At 44.2% G+C, this 20,816-nt stretch overlaps 1 protein-coding gene across 1 annotated transcript in view; it reads right to left on the bottom strand.

Moving 5' to 3' along the window:
* DAB1 (DAB adaptor protein 1) overlaps positions 1-20,816 on the bottom strand; it is a gene marked incomplete at its 5' end in the record, with an annotated part of 275,913 nt that overhangs the window by 47,313 nt on the left and 207,784 nt on the right. Inside the window, 1 exon segment of the mRNA XM_081306683.1 lies at positions 13,644-13,703. Within this exon segment, the coding sequence (XP_081162809.1) occupies positions 13,644-13,703 (60 nt within the window).

Raw genomic sequence — 20,816 nt, 5'->3', positions numbered from 1 at the left:
TCCCACCCATTAACTAGTGGGTTCCTCTACACAGTAGTTTGTACACTACCCTCTCTGAGTCTTTTCTCTTCTAGAACCTTCTGTCCTTCAGGAGACATACTCCTGGTGGGTAAATTATGAAGATCAGATCCAGCTTCAGCCACATCTCCTCTTTTGTCTGTTTCTATTGCAGACTACAGGCACATTTCATTTGAATAAAGATTCCTGGGCTTTATGAAAAGTTGGGAGACCACTCCTCCTGGGCCCAGGGACAGCACTGTAGCAGAGGAATCGTGACTATTGCTTTATATAGAGGTGTTTTCCAACACACAACTGAGCAAACAAGACACACAGCAACAACACATACAACCACTGGTCTCCTCCCCAACTTACATTTGTGGACAGCAAGTATTTTGGTTTGGATGTGAGGTATCCCACAAAAGCTCATGTGTGAGACAACGCAAGAAGGTTCAAGGGAGAAATGATTGGATTGTGAGAGTCTTAACCCAATCAGTGAATTAATCCCCTGATAGAGATTAACTGTGGTAACTGAAGTGATAGGGTGTGGCTGGAGGAGTTGGGAATTGGAGGCGTAGCTTTAGGGTATATATTTGTATCTGCCAAATGGAGACCTCTCTCTTTCTCTGCTTCCTAATCATCGTGTGAGCTGCTTCCCTCTGCCACACTCTCCCGCCATGATGTTCTGCCTCACCTTGAGCCCTGAGCAATGGACCTGGCCTTCTATGGAATAAGACCTCTGAAACTGTGAGCCCTCAAATACACTTTACCTCTTCTACGATTGTTCTGGTTGGGTCCTTTAGTTACAGCAGTGAAAAAGCTGACTAAGACTTCCAGCTTCAGGAAAGATTCCCAGTGAGCTGCCCATGACTCTGCTTGACTCTATCAACCCTGTCCAGGTTCTCAACCTTGGAACAACCCATTCAAAGTGGTAATGTGACACAACCCAGTGTGAGTCATGTACTGAGGACAGAGAGGAAGATGAAAGGAATCATTGCTGCCTTTGGCCAGAACCAAATGAAAGTTGGTGGAAAGACTGATGGATACGTGCTCTTTAAAGTTAGAGACACAGAGCCGTATATATATGAGTGACAGACTGTAGGAGAGGAGACAGGGCACTAGGTCCTTGTCATTTTGTTACCTGACTGCCTAAAGCTCATCACCTCAGAGGTAGCTTAGATTCCAGGTCTGTGTCACCCCCACATGAGCAAGACCTTCCATCCATACCCCAGTTATCCATTCACACCCATTTCATCCCCACCACCTCTCTGCTCATCTGCACCCACAGTGGCCCTTGCTTGTGCACCTCTTGATCTCTTTGCCCTAAGACTCAATCTTGCCCTTCCTATATCACAGGGGCTGATCCCTGTAAATGACAATGCCAACTCACTTCCACTTAGGTTTGGTCAACAGGAGGCAGAGGTTGGAAATTGGATAGTAGGAAGAAGGAAGATGGTGGATTTCTTTTTAGCTCTCTCTAGGCAGTATTTCTGCACTGGCTGAGTCTTCTTGTGGGTTCTTCTAGCAGGCAGCCCCTTGTCATGGCACCAACTTCGCTGGGCATCTTCCTCTGTGGCCCCAGTGTCTGTGGGCAGCCCAAACTCTTGGCTCAGCTAACACTACCTCCTGCTTTTGTCCTTCTAACCTAGCGGTGGTAGCCACTTCTATTACTGATCTGAGTTGCTCTCTGTCCCTGTTCTAACTCTACCCTGCTCTCCTGACCCCACTGTAACTAGTCCCCACATTAAATTTCCCCTATTAAACTACCTGGCAGGCATTCTATTTTCTCGACTCTCCTGATAGTTGCACTTAGATAATTCCATTAGCTTTTTAATGGTCTCCCCACCTGCTAAGCCACCTGCCACAGATCACCAGAATGATATGGAGGAACACACTTCTAATGGTGACACTCTACCACCCCAGAGCAGAGTCTTCCCAGTGGATCCCAGTGGCTCAGCACACTCCAGGCCCTTTTGCTTATGGGGGCTTCCCTTCTCATCCTTGTCTTCTGCTCCCCCGAGGCATCCTGAGGCCCTGCCTCTCCAGACTGCTCATCTGCCTCTGGCATGGTGAGGCTTTTAATCATTCAGTCCCCATTTCCTGAATAGTGTTCCTCCCTTTCCAGTGACAAATCCCATCCTCTTTCAACATTCTACTTGAACTGCAACTGCTGGGTGAAAACCTCACTGAACTCCTTTAGGCAAAATTTCCTGGCCCTCCACAGTTACAGCAATTGCAATTATTTTCATGTGTCTATCATCTTGAGACTGATAAGATTCTTCAGCAGCCAATCTTCCTCATCTTTCTATTCCTAGGTGGAACATTCTCAGCAAATGTTTGCCCAATGGATGGATAAATGAATAAAAAGATAGAAATTAAAACAACAACAACAACACAACTTTCTAGCAATTGGAGCTAGGGATCATGAAAGCAACAAAGGTCTGTCACTAGGTATGTGATCTGAAGACAGATAGGAATGGTCATCCACACCTGTCCCAAATGTTCTTTAGAGATTCATGCATTGAGGGGAGGCTAAAAAAGATAACCTCTTTTTAAAATTCCTAATAACTGTAGGACTATAATAATTCAGGATTCTATCTTAGGACAACTTTTATTAAATATGATTAAAAAGAAGTCCACCTAAGAATCATCAAAAGGGGCAACCTTCTATTTCATTCGTGGGAATACATCGATTCAGACTCCCTTCTCTCACTTTGGTACAACCTCCTCTCGTGTGACATCTATGTTAACTGCATTGCCATAATTATAATTTCTCTACAATGTGGTGCTTAATGAGGAAGTGAAACTGACAAATGTTCAGACGAGATTTAATCCAATTATGCAACATCTTGATCCAGATTTCAAACTGAAGAAAAAACCAACTGCTGAATTGTGAATGAAAATTTATTTGCCATAAAAGATGGGAGTTGTTGGGTGGGGGAAGCAGGGAATAGTTACCGAGAGAGTTCCTGCAATTCTTCACGTTAATGGATTGACTCTTCTACATTTGCAGCATAGAGGCTGAATTAAATCCTGGGCAAGGAAAATCAACCAAATGCTGATTGTTAGGGCACAGGGGCCTTGTAGAGATACACGCAGGGTTTGTGGAGGGTGGGAGGCAGTGCTGGGAAATGAGAATCTCCCTGAGCTTCAGAAGAGGGTGGCTTTTAAGTGATATTTGTTTTTTGGAGCCCACAGATGTCCATTTAACACCAGGAGAAGGAAGCAGAGTGTCAGGCAGAATGAAGGTGCAGGATTGAACTGAACAGGACCCTGGCCATTCGGACTGTGGTGGAAGGAGGAGAGGTGCTCACAGCCAAGTCAAGGAAGGCTGGGCCTCAGGAGGAAAATGTGCTGCTTGGTGACAGGGGTAAGTGATGGGATCTCTTTAAGCCTCAGTTTCTTTATATATCAATCACAATCCTAGGATTGTGAATGCTGAAAAAGAGATAAACTGAATCCAGAGCCCAGGTTGTTCATGGCACATGGCAGATGTTTGATGAATTCTATCTACTTCATTCACAGCTGAATCAGCCTTAAATTCTTCATAGATACCATTAGTGCCAGCATTATAAAACAAAGAAAGGATCCGGATCAGAGGCTGAACATCAAATTCAATAATTAGGATTTTTGTTAGTTTCTCCCAGGGTGGCTCCTTTTCAAGATCTATCAAGCAGATCTGTAGCCCATATTTCAAGCTCTGCAGAAGGAAACCATGAAGGAATACAGTTTTTAGGCACCTACTTTGTGTCCAAAGCTTGCCCAGGGATCTGACTTGATTATGATCCCTGATAAATTGCTTTGCACCCAAAGCACCATCATCACAGGGCAAGTCCGTGATTTAGTCACTATGAGTTTCACAGTGGGTCACCCTAAAATTTTGATGCTAATGAAGAGTGGGATAGGTTTATGGGGTGCCTGACTTGGTAGCTGAGTCCCTAGGTGTGGGATTAGGAGGTAAATATGGATTGACATGGTAGCAGATGGAATGTGAGGGTGGATGGATAATTTTGAGCTCCATGATGGCATCCCCTTCACAACACAGGGTGCTCTGGGAATCTGTTGATCTACCCCCTGAACACTGTTAGACACAGAGCGCTCCCTACTCTGAGTGGCCATCCTGGCTTCTGAAAATTAGCTCAGATGGTCTGAAAGTTCTTTCTTATCTCAAGCCCAGATTTTCTCTCTCGAGCCTCTTGTTTTAATCATAAAACATCCCATAAAATATTAGAGGCAAGTAGGACCAACCTCCCCTAGGTATTTTCTCTTCTAGGGTCTCATGAGAGAAGCCCATCATCCTGTTTGCAGAAATTGCTTCCCTGGAAGCTTTACATTGTCCTGAAAGCCTCCCAGGTGCCCTAGATGTTGGAAGGTGGAGGTCATCATTTCCATTTTGCAGAGAAGGAAAACAAGTCTCAGGAAGTTGAAGTGATGGGTTAAGGTCACACCCCAAGTGAGGAAAGAGTTGTGGGGAAGGTGATGTCTGATCATTCCTTTCAGTTTCTGAATTCATGTTTCATCAAAAGAAATTTGACCATCTAAGTCCTTATTTACCACTATGCTCATCTTTTAGGTCTCTCTCTTTCAAAGGCAAAAAAAAAAAAAGTGGCAGAGATAGAAAAAGTTCTGCTAGAATACGTTGACTGGTTATTACTGATAATCAGAAAGTCTTTTATGCCTAATGCAACTACATAAAAGGGTTTTACACTGGGCAATTATATGGTGAAGGATAAAAGATCTATTTCAGGCATAAGAATATTGCACGGGGGAACAAGGACAGCGAAGAAGAAAAGCACTAGGTATTTCTCATGCAAAATGATGACAATCACACTAAGGTTCAGGTCTGTGCCATTGAAATAGTTGACTGTGAAGGTTAAATTTCTACCAAGTTCAGTGTCATGGGGCGTAATAAAGTCTGAAACAGGGTGCTCCGCAGCCTGTGACCGCACCTTCCCACTGTGGTCCCACTGTGGACTGGAATCATGTTTGAAGGCTAACGGATGCAAAAAGCACTAAATAATGAATGCAGTAATATGAGGTTCTGCAAATGCCTTCTTCCAGAATGTGCATTTCTGACGGTCACAAAGAGGCCAGGGATTTTGCCTAGAGAACATATCCAGCATCACTGGGTTGCAAGTCTCAAGATGACCTGTGTTCTCCCCTCTCCTCGAGATGGGAACTAATGATAATGTGACCAGCTCCGAGTGCTGTGGGGCAAAGACAGCGGGCCCAGGAGTCAGGAGACCTCAGCCATGAGCCTAGGGGGTGCTTTTATTTCCCTTCAGCCTGTTCACATCCTGCTCACCCTGCGAGCTATTGCCTAAGTTATGCTTTCCTTCCTAAAACCTCCCTGTCTCTCCAGCCTCTTAACATTCCCTGTTACCATGCTTTTATGCCTTTGGCTTTCAGAGACCCTGACATAAAAATATATATATATATATATATATATATATATATATATATATATATATATATATATATCCATGTATTTAAGATTGCAGGAGAGATTATTCCCTGTGCAAAGCTTCCAGATGCATTGACCAGGCAAAGAGATAAAAATGAATATTTCTAGGAGTGAGTGGGATTAATCCTTATCTTGGCTTAGAGTTTCTTGGATAGAGTGGAGGGGAGCATAGTATGACCCCAAGAGGCAATCTGCTAGAAGGGGACATCAGAGGTTCACATTAAAATATAGAAGCAGGAAAGGGTTGAGTATCCTAGCTGATGGGCCACAGAGGGTTAAAACTGGGGCCAGGATAAGTGGGCAGAAGAGAGAAAGTATGGAATCAGCTTTCCCTCTGTTCCTGGGCTTTAGTTAACCGAACCAGCACTTTGCTCCCATCAGTTGATACACTGAGTGTCCAAACCTATTAAGGAATACAATAATTCTAACTGGGTACTGCCCCAAAGTTCTGCGATCCCCTGATCCATCACAGTGCCACGTTACCGAGGGTGCCTTGAACAATAGAAGAGTGATGAGGAGCTGCTGACTGAGATTCTAGGACACAGCTGGAGGATCCTGTGGCCTGCAAGGTGTGCCCACATGCTTTTCCAGGGCAAGGGATTCCCCAACTGAAATCTCAAGGAAAGCAGAAATCCTTAGAAGAGCTATTTCAGAGATTGTGATAGTTCTAAGTGATTCCTGTCATCTAGGAGCTCGCAGAGAAGCACGGAAAAGAGATGGACTAGTGGCCCACAGCTATTACATTGAGTTCTCACAGCTGATTCTGCCCTGTGGCTCACTTGGTCCTTAGGGAAAAAAGTCTCAGGTAGGAGCTGGTGTTGGCTTCATTTTACAGATAAGGAAACGGAGATGAACTGAAGTTCCCAAGCTAGGAAATGGTGAAGCTGGGGTCAAGTTGTTCTTATTCCCAAACCCACACTTTCAACCACCAGAAAATACTGCTTCTTGAAAAGCACAGTAAAATGTGGTTACAAGTTCAGAGAGGTATGTTCCCAAAAAAAGAGCTTTCCCTAGGGGCTTGAGGGAAGCTAAAGGCAGAGAATAACACTTCAACTGGATCTTGAATGTTGAACCAAGAAAAATTTCAAAAAGAGCCTTGGAATGTGAGAATGAGATGGAGAGGGTTATGTGGTGCCTGAGGGCCTGAGGTCACTGAGGCTGTGCCCAGGAGAAAAGATTCAAGGGATGAAGGTCATGGAACAGGAGGCCAGGTTACTAAATGGGCTGTCTAGCCGAATAGTGAAATCTCCTTAAATAATGGCCAAACTAGGAAGGCAGCAAAAAATGAAACAGCAGAGTCAACAGAGAAAGAGTATATCTCAACACTTGGCTATCATCACTAAGTATTGATTTTACACAGAGACTGCAGGAGGTTGATTCATAATAGACCACACTCCCCACCTCTCCATATAGTCATGCCTTCTGCAAGGAAACTTTGTGATGATTCTCACCAAGGGGCAGTGGTTCCTCCCCAACCCCTGAATCTGGGACCGATTCATGAATTACTTTGGCCAAAGACTGTGCCAGACATGATGAACCTAGGCTTCCAGAGGCTTTGTGTGCACCTGCTCATGTTCAGGAAACTTTGCCACCACCCTATGACCATGACAGGGTCCACCCACTGGGGAAAGGAGGAGGCACACCTGGAAGAGAATCCTGCTGTTTCAACTGAAAATACCCTAGACCACTCTACAGCCAACCCCTAAACATGTGAGCAAGCCCAGTGAAGACAGGCAGAGCTACCTACATGGCCCACAGCTGACCACTGACCAGAGAGTTGAGGAATTCAGAGCAAAGCACACTAGAAGATTCACACAGCTGACCACTGTGAGCAATAACAAGGGCTGTGGTTTCAAGCCACTGAATTTGGGGGTAGCTTGTTTTATATCAATATTATGCTTGTGCACGGGCACACACAGACACACACACACACACACACGCACTCACACACACATACACGCACACACCTTTTTCCAATAAGCCTAACTGAAGTCCCTGAGATGTTTTTTATATTATATGAAAAAAGAACTTTCAAGTCATAGAAAATCAAGAAAAGTTCAGTTAGTATATATTTATACAATCACAATATATTTGTCATATATTAATGTACAAATACATATTGCATTCTCAGTATATGTTAATGCATGAAAACTCTAAGTCTTCAAGAATTAATGTTTGGATTTGCTTGGAAGCATCTAGCTGGTTGATGCTCCTTGAAACCTCAGTGGGCAGATTTTCCTTTTTACTGCTCGGAACCCAGAGAAACTTCAAGAGCCACCATGAGTAAGTGTGAAGATGGTTTTATCACTTTCATATTTTACAGCTATATAAACTTTTAATTTTTAAAAAGAAAGTCTGTGGCTGAATATAGTCTGGGAAGTGGACTGGGCAATTGATGTGTCTAATTTTGTAGAATCTGAAACAAGGCAAAAGTATGTTGAAATACTATTAAAATCCAGGAATTACACTGGTTTTCAGGTGAGAATCTGGCAAGATCACTGTGCTCGGAGTCCTTTTTCCAATCTTTTTTGGAACAAACAAGCGGTTCCAGGGGTTTCTGGATCAGGACACTAGGCTGATGCTTAATTCTGTTGGATTGTTATCCCTACTATTTTTATAACATCCAGGCTCCTCTTCAGGAAAATTAAAGAACTCCGATGACCTGAACCACTTTCCATAGGGCTCCATCAGGGAAATGCAACCCTAGGCAGTGGGGGAAAAATAACCCCCCAAAATAGCTCTGCCAAACAAGCAAAATGTTTTGGCTTGCCTGATGCAGTGCTCCCGATGTGGGAGGAGAAAGATGGCAGGTGTGTGCGCGTGAGCATTCGCATGCGTGTGTTTAGAAGGCCATCTGTCAGCCTGGTGATCCAGCTAGGCACAAAAACAACACACATTTATGGCAGCTGAAGGCAGAACAGGGCAGATCTGTTGAACACACAGTGCAGGAAGGGCGGGGCCAGGAGAACGTTAGCTCTGAGAGTAAACTCTGTCTTAGTTTGACATGGTGCCTTTGGCCCCAGAATGAACAAGAACTGAATTGTCTGACCATAGGTGAGCTTCAGATCTAAAGGCACTCCTTTATTCCTTCATTCCCCACAGTGGTTCATTCATTCATTCACTCACTCATTTACTTCCTAAGCAGCTACTCTGTGACAATGCTCTCTGGTATAATAAGTCATGATGAATGTGGCACTGTTACGGCTTGAATGTGAGGTTTCCCCCAAAAGCTCATGTGTGAGACAATGCAAGAAGGTTCAGAGAAGAAATGATTGGGTTGTGAGAGTCTTAACCCAATCAGTGAATTATCCCCTGAAGGGATTAACCAAATGGTAACTGACGGCAAGTAGGGTGTGGCTGGCATTGGTGGCATGGCTTGGGGGTATGTATTTGAATCTGGCATGTCTAGAGTCCCTCTCTCTCTCTCTGCTGCCTGATCATCACATGAGCTGCTTCCCTCCACCACAGTCTTCCACCATAATGTTCTGCCTCAACTCAAGCCCTGAGGGATGGAGCTTCTGCCTATAGATTAAGACCCTCTGAAACTGTGAGCCCTTAAATAAACTTTTCCTCCTCTGCAGTTGTTTTGGTTGGGTCTTTTAGTCACGGCAGTGAAAAAACTGATAAGAACAGACATGATTTCTGTCCTCAATGGACTCATGATGCAGGAGGGATGGAGTGAAGGGGACCAAATCTCAGTAAGTAATTCAATGCAACAACATTTATTAAATATCTGTTAGTCGTTAAAGCATACTGAGTGATTGCAGAACTCAATGAATTGGTTTACCCCTCACCATTCTATAGGTGAGAACACTGAAGCACAATAGAGCAAAGGACTCACTGGAGGTGCCATAGCTGGTCAGGAAGCCTGGATTTAACTCAGATCTGCCTCAAAGAATGTGTTACAACCTCGGTCCTCAAAGGCTAATTCATAAGGTTCAGGCCGTGTGCCAGCTGCTGAGATGACAGAACTGCAGGAGATGTGAATTTAGCCAAAGCTTTTAGGGAAAGCAAAGTGCAGTGGTTTCCATGGATACATTAAAAGAAAATGATGGTCCATTGTGATTGTTGCAAAGAGAGGTATAGGGGTACCCCAGAAAGACTGATGACCTGTCGTGGGGAAGGAAGGCTTCCCAGCAGAGGTGTGCATTCACTTGGAGCAGCTGACAGGCCAGCTCCCTGAGAACTGGGAGTTCACATCCAAAAATGTTTCCTCTAACCTTCCAAACAAAGGTAAAGGGTGAGTATTTCTTTCTTTTAACAGATGATGACAGAGGATCAGAGATGCAGAACGCTACTTAGACAGCCCCAGTAAGTGGTCCTGGAAATAGTCATGCCCACATGTGGCTCTGAAGAGTAGACACCATCTTTTGGCACTGGTGGGTGATTTCCCCCATGAGAGCTGCAGGCTGATCCAATCATGAGCTCTCTGTAGACCTGGATCCAAGGGAGGAGACACTAGGTGGAAGCTAGAGCCCCAGCCCACTGGGTAGTTTCCCTTCTTGTGGGGAACTTGCAGAAGGCATTAGCTCTCTGGGAGATGCTTAGCATATGGGTTGGGTCATCCCTGGCTTAGTTGTCTTCCTGGCTAAGGGGAAGGTGACAAAGTGTTAGACAGTGAGATCATGGCGGGGGTTTTCTGGGCACCGAGTTGCTCTAGACAATGAGTGGTCATCAGAGAGGCAAGGGGAAAGCTAGAGGGCAGTAAGGTCCCAAGGGAGGGAGGGATTTGGCGGGGACTTGGAGGGCTGCTGGGAAGTTGGGTGGTGGGACTGACTTTCCAACACACATACTGTTTTCTCATCAAGTTAGGTTCAATTATCCCTTTTGGTAAGTGAGGATCCTGGGATGCAAGGATAAGAAAATGTACCAAAATCCCACAGGAAATAAGAGGGGAGCTCACGTTCAACAGGTCCCACCTGTCTCTATGCTATAGCCTGAGCTTTTACCTCCTGCCTCTGTTAGGCTTTTAGGGATGAAGCCTATGGAAAATAGCTGTGGAAAGTTGTCATCATATTAGAGGAGATGGAGATTCTGTGGAAAGAGCAAGTGAGGGCCATTGTAGGTCACTCACGCAGCCCAGAAACATCCCAAGCAAACTTCTAGTACCTTTAGTTAAGTGCAGTTTTTGGAGTCAGAAATACAGGTGATTCCCTTCAAAAGAAAGGACCAGAGATTTTTCATAAATGCTTTCTACAAAACAAGTCATCCATCTATTAATTAAATATTCCATAATTGCAGGGTGCCTGGCCTCCACCCACCCGGGCTTACTTCCCAGGAAGTTCATGTGGATGACAGGGAAGAAGAGGAGCCACTGAGGGAGGAATGACAGGTCTGCGAGGCACAGGGCAGGGGTGATTAGCTGATGCTGCTCAGAGCAGAAGTCCAAAAAGCTCTGGAGAACAGAGCTTGAAGCCCATGTTGGACGAGGCCTGTAGGGTACAGATCAGGTGTGACTCCCCAGAAAATGAGGGTTCAGCAGGGCTAGGGGACTTGGGACAGCCTGCATCTGTAAGGACATGGAGCTTGGACTTTGGTTTTTTGAAAGCACAAAGATGATGGGTCTGAATGGTTAATAAATTCACAAAAACCAAGGCGGCAAATGGAGCACATTTCCTCACGCACCTAAACCTGTCAAAGGCACAGACTGAACGGGAGGGAGATGGGCAATAAGGGCAGGAGGAAACAGAAACGCAGAGAGCAGGGGTGCTCAGGGACAGGGGCCTAAGAAGACTGGAAGGCTGTGATCAACCCCACATGGACTCAGGTGGGTTCATTGCAAAAAGGGACAAAGGTGCCCGGAGGGTGAGCAGAAAGACTCCTGTTTCACAGAGGCAGAATTTCAGGTTTGGAAGGGATGCCAAGGGTGCCTCCTGCCCTTCCATTCATTCAATGTTGGAACTCCTGTCCAAAACATGGTCTTCAGCTCTGCTTGCTTCGGTCCAGGGATGGGGACCTTGCACTCTCAGGTGCCAGCATTCCCCCCTGGGATAGCTCTGCTTGTCAGGAAGGCCACCTGCACTTTCAGCTACAATTGGCTTTCTTGTTCTGCCACCCACTGCTTCTAGTTCCATGATATGGCCTCCACAGTGCAGGATGGCCCTCTGCCACGCTGTGACCCCTGGGAGTCCCTTTCCATGTTCTGTGGTTTCTTTTCTCCAGGCTGTACATTTTATGGTTTGTGGAGAACAGGCTGTCACCTGCTTTCAGTTACTCCTTGGTGTACAGAACAGCAGTTTTCAGGCTATAACTAACCCTGAGTTATTTCATTTTATAATGAGCTACTCCTTTTATGAGCTACTCCATTTTGGGTTTAAGTGCTGAAGTAGAACGGCTCTACACCTTATTTGTACAAGTAAAAAACCACCATCTGCCTAGCACAACCATAAGGCACAAACTGAGAAATTAATTATGCCAATAGAAATGACCACCTGTGAAATTAATGACTTAATCAAAAGCACATGGATATGCAGGGGTGTATCAAACTCATATCAGAAAAACCAGACCCAAGAGCTTATTGAACACACCAGACCACCAAATGAAGCAAACCCCTGACTGGAGGTCCATAAAAAGAGGAGCATCTGAGATTGGCTGAGCACCCCGACCCCATCACCCAGTCACTGATCATGAGCCTTGCCCAGGAAAATCACTACAGTGACAAACTTTCCCATCTTTGTCCTTGGGTTTCAGCACAGCGCAGTTTCTCTTGTCCATGATGACAACAGTACATGGCCACTCCAAGATGACCCTCTCAGAGACTGATGTCCATCTGGAGCTTGGCCTAGAATAAGTTCCTGTGCTTTGACAGCTCTGTGCCCTGAACAAGTTCTTCAGCCTGGTTCATAATTTTATGTGACCACCTTCAGTGACTCTTGACATTCCTACCTGCTCTCTGCCAATGCTTTCAGGTCAGCCACTTGAACACCTGCAGCTTCCTTGCCTCTTTCTTAGACTTTCTGTAACACATGTAACATGTGATGTGTGTTGAGTGTTATAGATATTAGCAGTTACGATTGGAATAAAAGAACTGGTGATTGCCTGGCTTAGAATTAGTAGGTGACCGGTGAGTACTTACTGCTACTGTTGAAAGTGGTGTAGCCTGTGGATTTGTTGCTATTCAATAAGTTCTGACATTGTGGAAAGACACAAACATGTTTGTCTATGTTAACAACATAGATTGCTCATGACAGGGTCCTGAGTTGCTCCTAATGAAATGGGATTTCAGATCCCCTAATTAACCTTATCTTGAAACATGAGGGTATGCATTTATTTCTCTCATAGCAGGAGATACAGAACTCATAACAATGCTCTAGATACAATCATTTTAGCTTCACAGAAGCTCTGTTAGGGTAAGAGCTGGGATTCTTAAGTATGTGTGAGATGAGGGAGATCTATAGTGATGAAATACCCTAATTGTCTTTTTTTTTTTTTTTAAATATAGATTGTGGCAAAATCACAAGTACCCCTACTGAAAAACCTTCATTGGCTCCCTAGTGCTGCCTGAATCACTATAGAGGTTACCTTCTGAGTGGCAGTTTGAGGTTCTAAATATAAATTCTAGAAGTAGCAGTGGATTTAGATATTGAAGATCTGGGGGTTTTCCTTCCTGGCTCAGGTTCCCAGGAGTCCCACAGGGTTGAGATACACAGGACACCACTGTCCTTAATGTGGTGTGCCTCCTGGGTTCTCTGCAATTCTGCTACACATGACACGTGACCTTTTCCAACAATGTCTTGCTCACAACTGGACCCTTACATACCCCGAAGGCCTTGCCAACCCTTCTCCTATTATAGTCCTTCTGAAACTTCACCACTTTCAAGTTGGAATGGGCAAGTCTCCTCAATCAATCAATCATCAATCAATGACACTGTCCTCTATCTTGACCAAGTATAGTAAAGCCTTGTCTGGAGTCAAGGAGCAGCTGAAACCCTGAGTTCCTTGGGCAGGGTGGCTTGCATGGTTTGAACCACTCCCATACACACAGGACCAGGTCTTATCCAGACTCACCCCCATTCCCTTCACCCCTCCCATTCCTGCCTCATGCCTTTTTCCCCAGGCCCCACCAAAGAGTTGGCAGCAAAGCTACCTGGGCTGCCATACTCATTCCAGAAGAAGAGCGCCCTCCACAGGCCGCAGGCACAGTGTGGGTACCAATCCAGCAACAGAGGGAAGATGTACTTACACTTACAGGTTGACTTTTTGGCACATCATAAACACCTTCCTTTTTTTGGCTGGTGGGAACCTATAGAAAAATCAAATTCAACATAATCAAAACACTCTGGTATTCCTTTTTCACAGAACAAAGCAGCCAGATTTCAACTGCAAGCTGGCTAAGTATGTGTGAGATGGCCCCAACCCCAAGGGACTAGCTGTGAAAGCATCAAGCCAGGCTCTTCCCCAAGGAAAACCAGCTGGAGGGAAGGGGGTCAGGAAGGAGTGTTGGCAGGGCAGCTCTGCTCTGGGGCTTCGCACAGAATTACAGAACTGGAAGCCGCAGGACGTCAGGAAAAAATAATCCTCATTTCACTAAAGACAAAAACTAGGCCCAGGGAGGTGACATAATTTGCCTGAAGTGATTAAAAACAGTTTGTAGCTGAGTTTACACTGTTCAATGCTAAGACTAAGATCCAGGCTGTAAAAATACTGTTGATACCAGGATCCTAGCACAGATAGAGCTTCTTGGGGATCATGTACAAACCATCTGATAATCACCGAAGGCTTCATTCAGGAAAAGGCCACACATGGCACAGAAAGCCTGGCTTTAGGATCCAGAAGATCCTGATGGCTTTTAACATTTGCCTGTATCTTCCTCCCTCCCTCCCTTGCTCATCCATCTGGTCTTCTTGGGCCACATGTATTAAGCATATTACCCTGAGCAGGTCATTTAGTTCCTGTGAGTTCACTGTTTTCAAATGGGCTCTATCAGCTCTGCCTCATGCTCAGGTTATTGTAAGGATCAAATGAGAAAATGGATCTTCGATAAATAAAAACTATTAGGCACCATGACACTGTAATGTGTTAGCATGACCATTTCTTTTGCACTCATACATTCTGTATGTATGAGCATATTTTATGACATTAACAATAATGCATCCAATACTTTTCCAATCAAGGACTTTGAATGGATACATTCCAGGTTGGAAGCAACCCTTAGCTGTTTCTTCCCCAGCAACTGCCAGAGCTTAGCCCACGCCTCCCCTTCAGGGACCAAGCAGCAGTGGATTTCTAATGGTTTGATTGTGTGTCTTTTTTAACCAGACTGGGGCTCATCAAGAACAGCCTTGTAGTCTCATTCCCAATAGGCACTCTGTAAGCATCAGCTGTGTCAATATACCAGAGGAACATGGGGGAGAGTGAAGAAAGGAAAGGTATTTGTGAGGCACAGACCTGTTAACCATACTCATGTAAGCGAACATGAGCTTATACTTTCCAGTTCCTCGGTCATTTTCATTCTCGTTTAACTTAAAATTCTTATAATAGGCCCAAGAAATTGGTCTTATCTCTCTTTAAAATTATAGAAAGTGAGGCTTAGAGATGTTAGGGATTTTGCCTAAAGCTTCAAAGCCTGGTGGGGTTCAAACTCAAACCCAGCCCTTGCTGACTAAGACCTTTCCTTCCTCCCTTCCTCCCTCCCTCCCTCCCTCCCTTCCTCCCTCTCTCCCTTCCTTCCTTCCTCCCTTCCTCCCTCCCTCCCTCCCTCCCTTCCTTCCTACCTTCCTACCTTCCTTCCTTCCTTCCTTCCTTCCTTCCTTCCTCCCTTCCTCCCTTCCTCCCTTCCTCCCTCCCTCCCTTTTTTTTCTTTCTTTTTTTCCCCTGGTACCAGGGATTGAACCCAGGGGCACTTATATCTGAGCCACATCCACAGCCCTTATTTATTTTGAGACAGGGTTTTTCATTAAGCTGCTGAGGTTGGCTTTGAACTCGCAATTCTCCTGTCTCAGCCTCCTGAGCTTCTGGGATTGCAGGCATGAGTTATCATGTCTGGCAAGACCTCAATAGTATGCACTAACATAGCCTGGGCACTTTTTGTGTGCTGGGCACTGTTCTTAGCATTTGTGTTTTACACACATTTTCAAGGAAAGCGCTGGTCTATCAGGACTCCAACTGTCCTGGTGATGCAGAAGAGGAAAACGAGGCTGAGAGAGAGTACAGTGGTCACTGTCAGAGGAAGCCAGGAGCTGGAGCCTGGGGAGTTTACTTTTGCTTACTGCAGTATACAGTGTGTGTGTGTGTGTGTGTGTGTGTGTGTGTGTGTGTGTGCGCGTGTGCAGAGGGGCTTCTTCAGGGGCATCTTCTTTGATATCACATCCTAAGTTCCCAGAGGTTCATGTGCATTCTTGCAGAAAACAGAACTGTTGAGTGAGAGCGGCTGTGAGGAAGATACCCTTCCAGAGTCACTTTTGCTAACCTCAGTTTGCAGGGAACCAATGAAGAATGTAATTTTTTTTTTTTGCTCCCAATAACTGGGCTCCATTGAAAAGGAATCCTCTCAGAATGTCTATGGAGTCCTTGCAAATGAGGGCCAATAAATTACCAGCCCTCACTTTTGTTTTCACTAGCTCACCCTTTACTGAGCAAAATGAACAGTATTCTGTTCCCCGTAATTCACTGCTCACTACGGGTACTTAGCACAGTTGAACCGCGGCTTGCCTCTCAATTATCCCTGCAAATGGAGAAGAAGCCATGCGATGGATAAACCCAAACTGTGCATAATTGAAAAAGCTTTCCTACTTGGCTCTCCCATGGGTGAGATATCAATCTGCCTGTTTGTCCTTTAAGATTTATCTCAGCTGGGACATCTCAGAAGACTTTCCTGCCCTTCCTAGGCCTGGTTTGCCCTTGTTCTGTACTTTTGTAAGCTCAGGTGCATCCTCTCATTAAAAAAATAAGAGCTACCAAGAATCTGTTATGTATCATGTGCTGTGCCTTTCCTGGGAGAAGGACAGTGAACAAGACGGATGTGAGCCTTGATTTGATTTAGCAAAGGTCCTTCTCTTGTTTGGGGAGATGGAACAGTTATCAGTCTACCAATGTAGAGTGAATGTAAAATATGCTTAATCTTTTTCAGGGAAGTTACTATATTACACTGCAACTGTTCCTGGTTCTGTGATCCCACAACTCTGTTAGCTGCTCAGGGCAGGGTGGATACTTTATTTTCCTTGTATTCCTATCTGCAAATATCGGCTAAACAAAGAACCATCTAATTATTCAGGATGGATTGCGGGTGCCAAGGTCTGTGGTCCTGGCTCTCATCTCTATGTGTGAGGTCCATTCTATCTATACAGACCACTGTGGTACCAAAATGTGGCAGAAGGGACAAACTGATCTGGTTTCTAATCCTGTCTGTGTTACAGGCTATTCGACTCAGATCACTTCTCTCTCTGAACCTCTGTGTTTCCTTATCTGGTTCTCAAGAGCATCTAAGCTTTATCAATAAACCCCTTTAGGATAGAAACCATGCTGTGGTCACAATTTCTTCCTCAGGGGCCTGGCACATGCTAGGTGCCCATAAATACTATTCTGAATGAATGAGTTCATTGATGTTAAATTACTCTAAAAACTACATATTAAGTATTGTACATGGAGGATACATTTACTTCTGCAATGTGTTCATTAATAAGCATGGAGAGGCAGTTCAACATGTATTGGGTGACATAAGACCAGAGCCTGACCATTTTAAAATGATGAAACTTGACACATGTGTCGTGATTAACAATGATTTCTGAATAAATGAACTTGAAAAATTCATTGATCTCAAATTATAAGTAGGAAGATCTTGCTTATGTAGGCAGTTTGCTAGTACTCAAGAACAGGTACTTAGAATTGGAGATCCTGATCTTGGTGGAATGGTTTTTCTTAGGTTGAAAATGACAGTCATGGTAGCTATTCTTCCTATCTCATGGAGTCAGTGGAAGAGCTGAAATTAAGAGGTATAAAGGGTGCTATGTATAATAAAAAAACATTTTTAATTTCAATTAAATGTATAGAATCTTAAATGACCAAATGTAATGTTATTTCTATCAACCGCTCTGTTTATCACGAGCTCTGGATCACTGTAAAAACAACTGGTTAATTTTTCTGAGGCATAGAAGCAAAAGACAATTATAATTACTAATATGGTTGGGAAGAGAAGACTCCTGATCTTTGGAAAGAGGTCACATTTACCCCAGAACCTCACCCTTTCTCCTGTTGCATACAAATAGCAAAGTCAAGAGAAGGAGCTGTGTTCTGCTAGGCTTTCTGACAAGAGAAGGTGAGCATATAAGTTCTACTGCACTTAATACATCATCATAAGACATCATCAACAGCATCTGGTATTGACAACCCTGGGAAATGAAGGAAGCATCACTTACATGGGGGCTACTGTGGACCCAGGGCTCATCTCTACATCATTTCTGAAAGCAGAGAATGCATTGTCCCTATTTTATAGCCATTGTCCCTATTTTATGTACTTCACTCAAGGTCACAAAACAGGTAAAGGGGATGAGGTCCCAGGCCTATTTGCCTTATTTCAGAAGACTGGGAAGGAAATAAAACCTAAGATCACTGCCAGCCATGCTTGAAGTAGAACAAACACTGCAAAGGACTCGGGAGGAATGGCCGTGCGCCCTTGCAAATGCTTAAAAAAAAAAAGAATGAGGCTCCTAATAGCTGCGACTTAAGAGCCCAGCTTATCTCTTGTTAAGTGCGTTGGGTTCAGGCAGACTGGCAGTGCAAGAGAAGAAAATGACCAGGGGCCTTTCCAATAGATGGGGATAAAATATTCATTCCCTTAAATGGTGCTTTTCTGTTAATGATGGACAGATGGGAGATCAGAGGCCAGAGCTGCTAAGACAAGTGTGATTTTTAGATAGTGACTTGAAGCATGCACAGAATCCAAGTATGGAACTCAGAATCAGGGAATTCTGAGCTGAAAAGAGCCCCAGCATTTATTTATTTACAGAGGTCAGAGAGATCTGCCTCTAGGGATTCAACCTCTCACTAACTCTGTGACCTAGCAGGTCCCTTATCTCTGTCAACTTCACTTCCTTTGTAAGGTCAGGAAATGTCCCCATTTAAGCCACAGGGGGTGTTATGAAAGCTAATAAGATGCTGCATATAAACCCCATTCAGAGAGCCAGCTCACTGTCCATAGACATGAGTACCCCATTTCTAAGAGTCCTGCTGTCCTGTTAAGTAAACTAAGATGCTTCCCCCAACATAAGTGTACTATGGTGAGGTGTTAGTTGCAAAGGGAAAAAGGGGCTTTCCCCTAGAGATTGAGCCTTACATGCTCATTTTCCAGATGAGTAAACTGAGATCCAGAGAGGGAAAGGAACTTGGCAAGTTGAGTCAGTGGCTGAGCTGACATGTGTACCAAGACCCTGAAGCCACACAACCAGACCCACGTTCTGTGACCAGGTTGGGGCCTCTTCCTTAACATTCTACACTTGGGGTTAGAATGGCTTGCTTTATTTTCATGCGTCCATGTGAGTCTGGGAGAAATCATTCCCCTGCTTTGTTAATGGGGAAACTTAGTCTCTGAGAGGGCAAATATCTCCCCCACTGTCACATATCAAAGATAGTGAAAGAGCCAGGACTGCACTGCAGCTCTGCACCACCCTAATCCAGATTTTTCCAGCACACTAGGATAATCTTCTCTCCTAGCACTTGCCTGGCCAGGCTCTCGGAGACTCCCCAAACAGAGCCAAGACTGGATTCAGAAACCTACTGCAAACCAAACAAGGTGGCTCATGCCTGTAATCCCGGTGGTGTGGGAGGCTGATGCAGAAGGATAGTGAGTTCAAAGCCAGCTTCAGCACCTTGGTGAGGCTTGAGGCAACTTAGTGAGAACTGTCTCAAAATAAAAAATAAAACTGGGCTGGGGATGAGGCTCAGTGATTAAGTGCCTCTGGGTTCAATACCTGGTACCAAAATAAAAAAGAAAGAAAGAAAGAAACCTACTGCAAAGCCTCATTTATTTTAAAGGTGCTCTCTCTTCCTGGGATGACTAGCTAATGACTCCTTTGGCCTCACATTCAGACACTGCAAGGTTGCACAGTACTTTAAAATATGACACTGGGGACAATTGCAGCTTTTCTTTTTAAAGAGAGAAACTTTATAAATTATGACTTTAAACAAAACCTCAAAGCATAACCTCACACTTGAACAGAATCCAGATGAATCCAGTGGAAAGAAACAGATTATTATTCCACAAGGCTTGTTTAAACAGAGCGGTTGGTAGAAATAACATTATATTTGGTCATTTAGGATTCTACGCATTTGATTGAAATTGAAAATATGTTTTACTTTTATTATGCAAGTAATACACGCCGAAGGCAGAATAGCAGACCACACAACTAAGTAAGTTAAGGAAATTAAAATCAGTGATTAAATACATTAAATTTTTCCCTCTCCCATAGTATTTATGTTTTAAATTAGGACTAAAATTCTAATTAGTGAAAAATTGCAGACCGCCGTATTTATTTGACGTGCTGCTGTGCGGGTGTTGCAATTACTCAAATAGCAGCTTTGAGGGAAAGCGTGGGAGAAGCCTGAGCTCTGTCTCTGCGCATGCCTGGCTTCAGGTCTCAGCTGTGAGTAGTTGAATAACTGGGAGGAAGTGGCTCAACTTTTCTGAGCCTCAGTTTCTCCCTCTGAAAATGAGATTAAAATACCTGCTCTGTGGCATATTCTTGAGAATTCAATGAGTTTAAAAAAGTGTTTGGCCTAATTGGATCATTACACCCATGATGCATGCTGAGGTTTTCTTTGGATAGTTCTGTGAGCAATATATCCAGAGAGAGAGAGAGAGAGAGAGAGAGAGAGAGAGAGAGAGAGAGAGAGAGAGAGAGAGGTTTTTCCCCTCACCATAAACCTTACAAAGAGATTTTATTTGGACCATTTGTGGACTGTAAAATGCATGCCTGCAGGTATGGAGATAGCAGCCAGTACTTAAATTATACCTGGAAAGTTCCAAACACAAGAGGGTGGCTAGTTAGCATCCTGATAATGGGAACAAAAGAGAATGTTATTCTTGTTTGGATTGCATACCCATTCCTAAGTGTAAGATACAAGTATGGTTTCTGTAACTCAAAAAGGGTCCAAGGCGGGGGGGGGGGGGATGCAATGAAGTTGCTGTATCTGACACAGAAGAACTTCTAGAATAAATTGGGATGCCCAAGTCACTAATATGGCAGTATGTAAAAATGTGATGTGTAACCGATGTGATTCTGCAATCTGTATTTGGGGTAAAAATGGGAGTTCATAACCCACTTGATTCTAATGTATGAAATATGATTTGTCAAGAGCTTTGTAATGTTGTGAACAACCAATAAAAAATAAATAAATAAATAAATAAATAAATTGGGATGCC

Source organism: Spermophilus citellus (assembly GCF_964194105.1).
Source record: "Spermophilus citellus genome assembly, chromosome: 9".
Lineage (NCBI taxonomy): Eukaryota > Metazoa > Chordata > Mammalia > Rodentia > Sciuridae > Spermophilus > Spermophilus citellus.
Note: the sequence above shows the minus strand (reverse complement) of the source record. Positions and strands in the feature narration are given on the sequence as shown.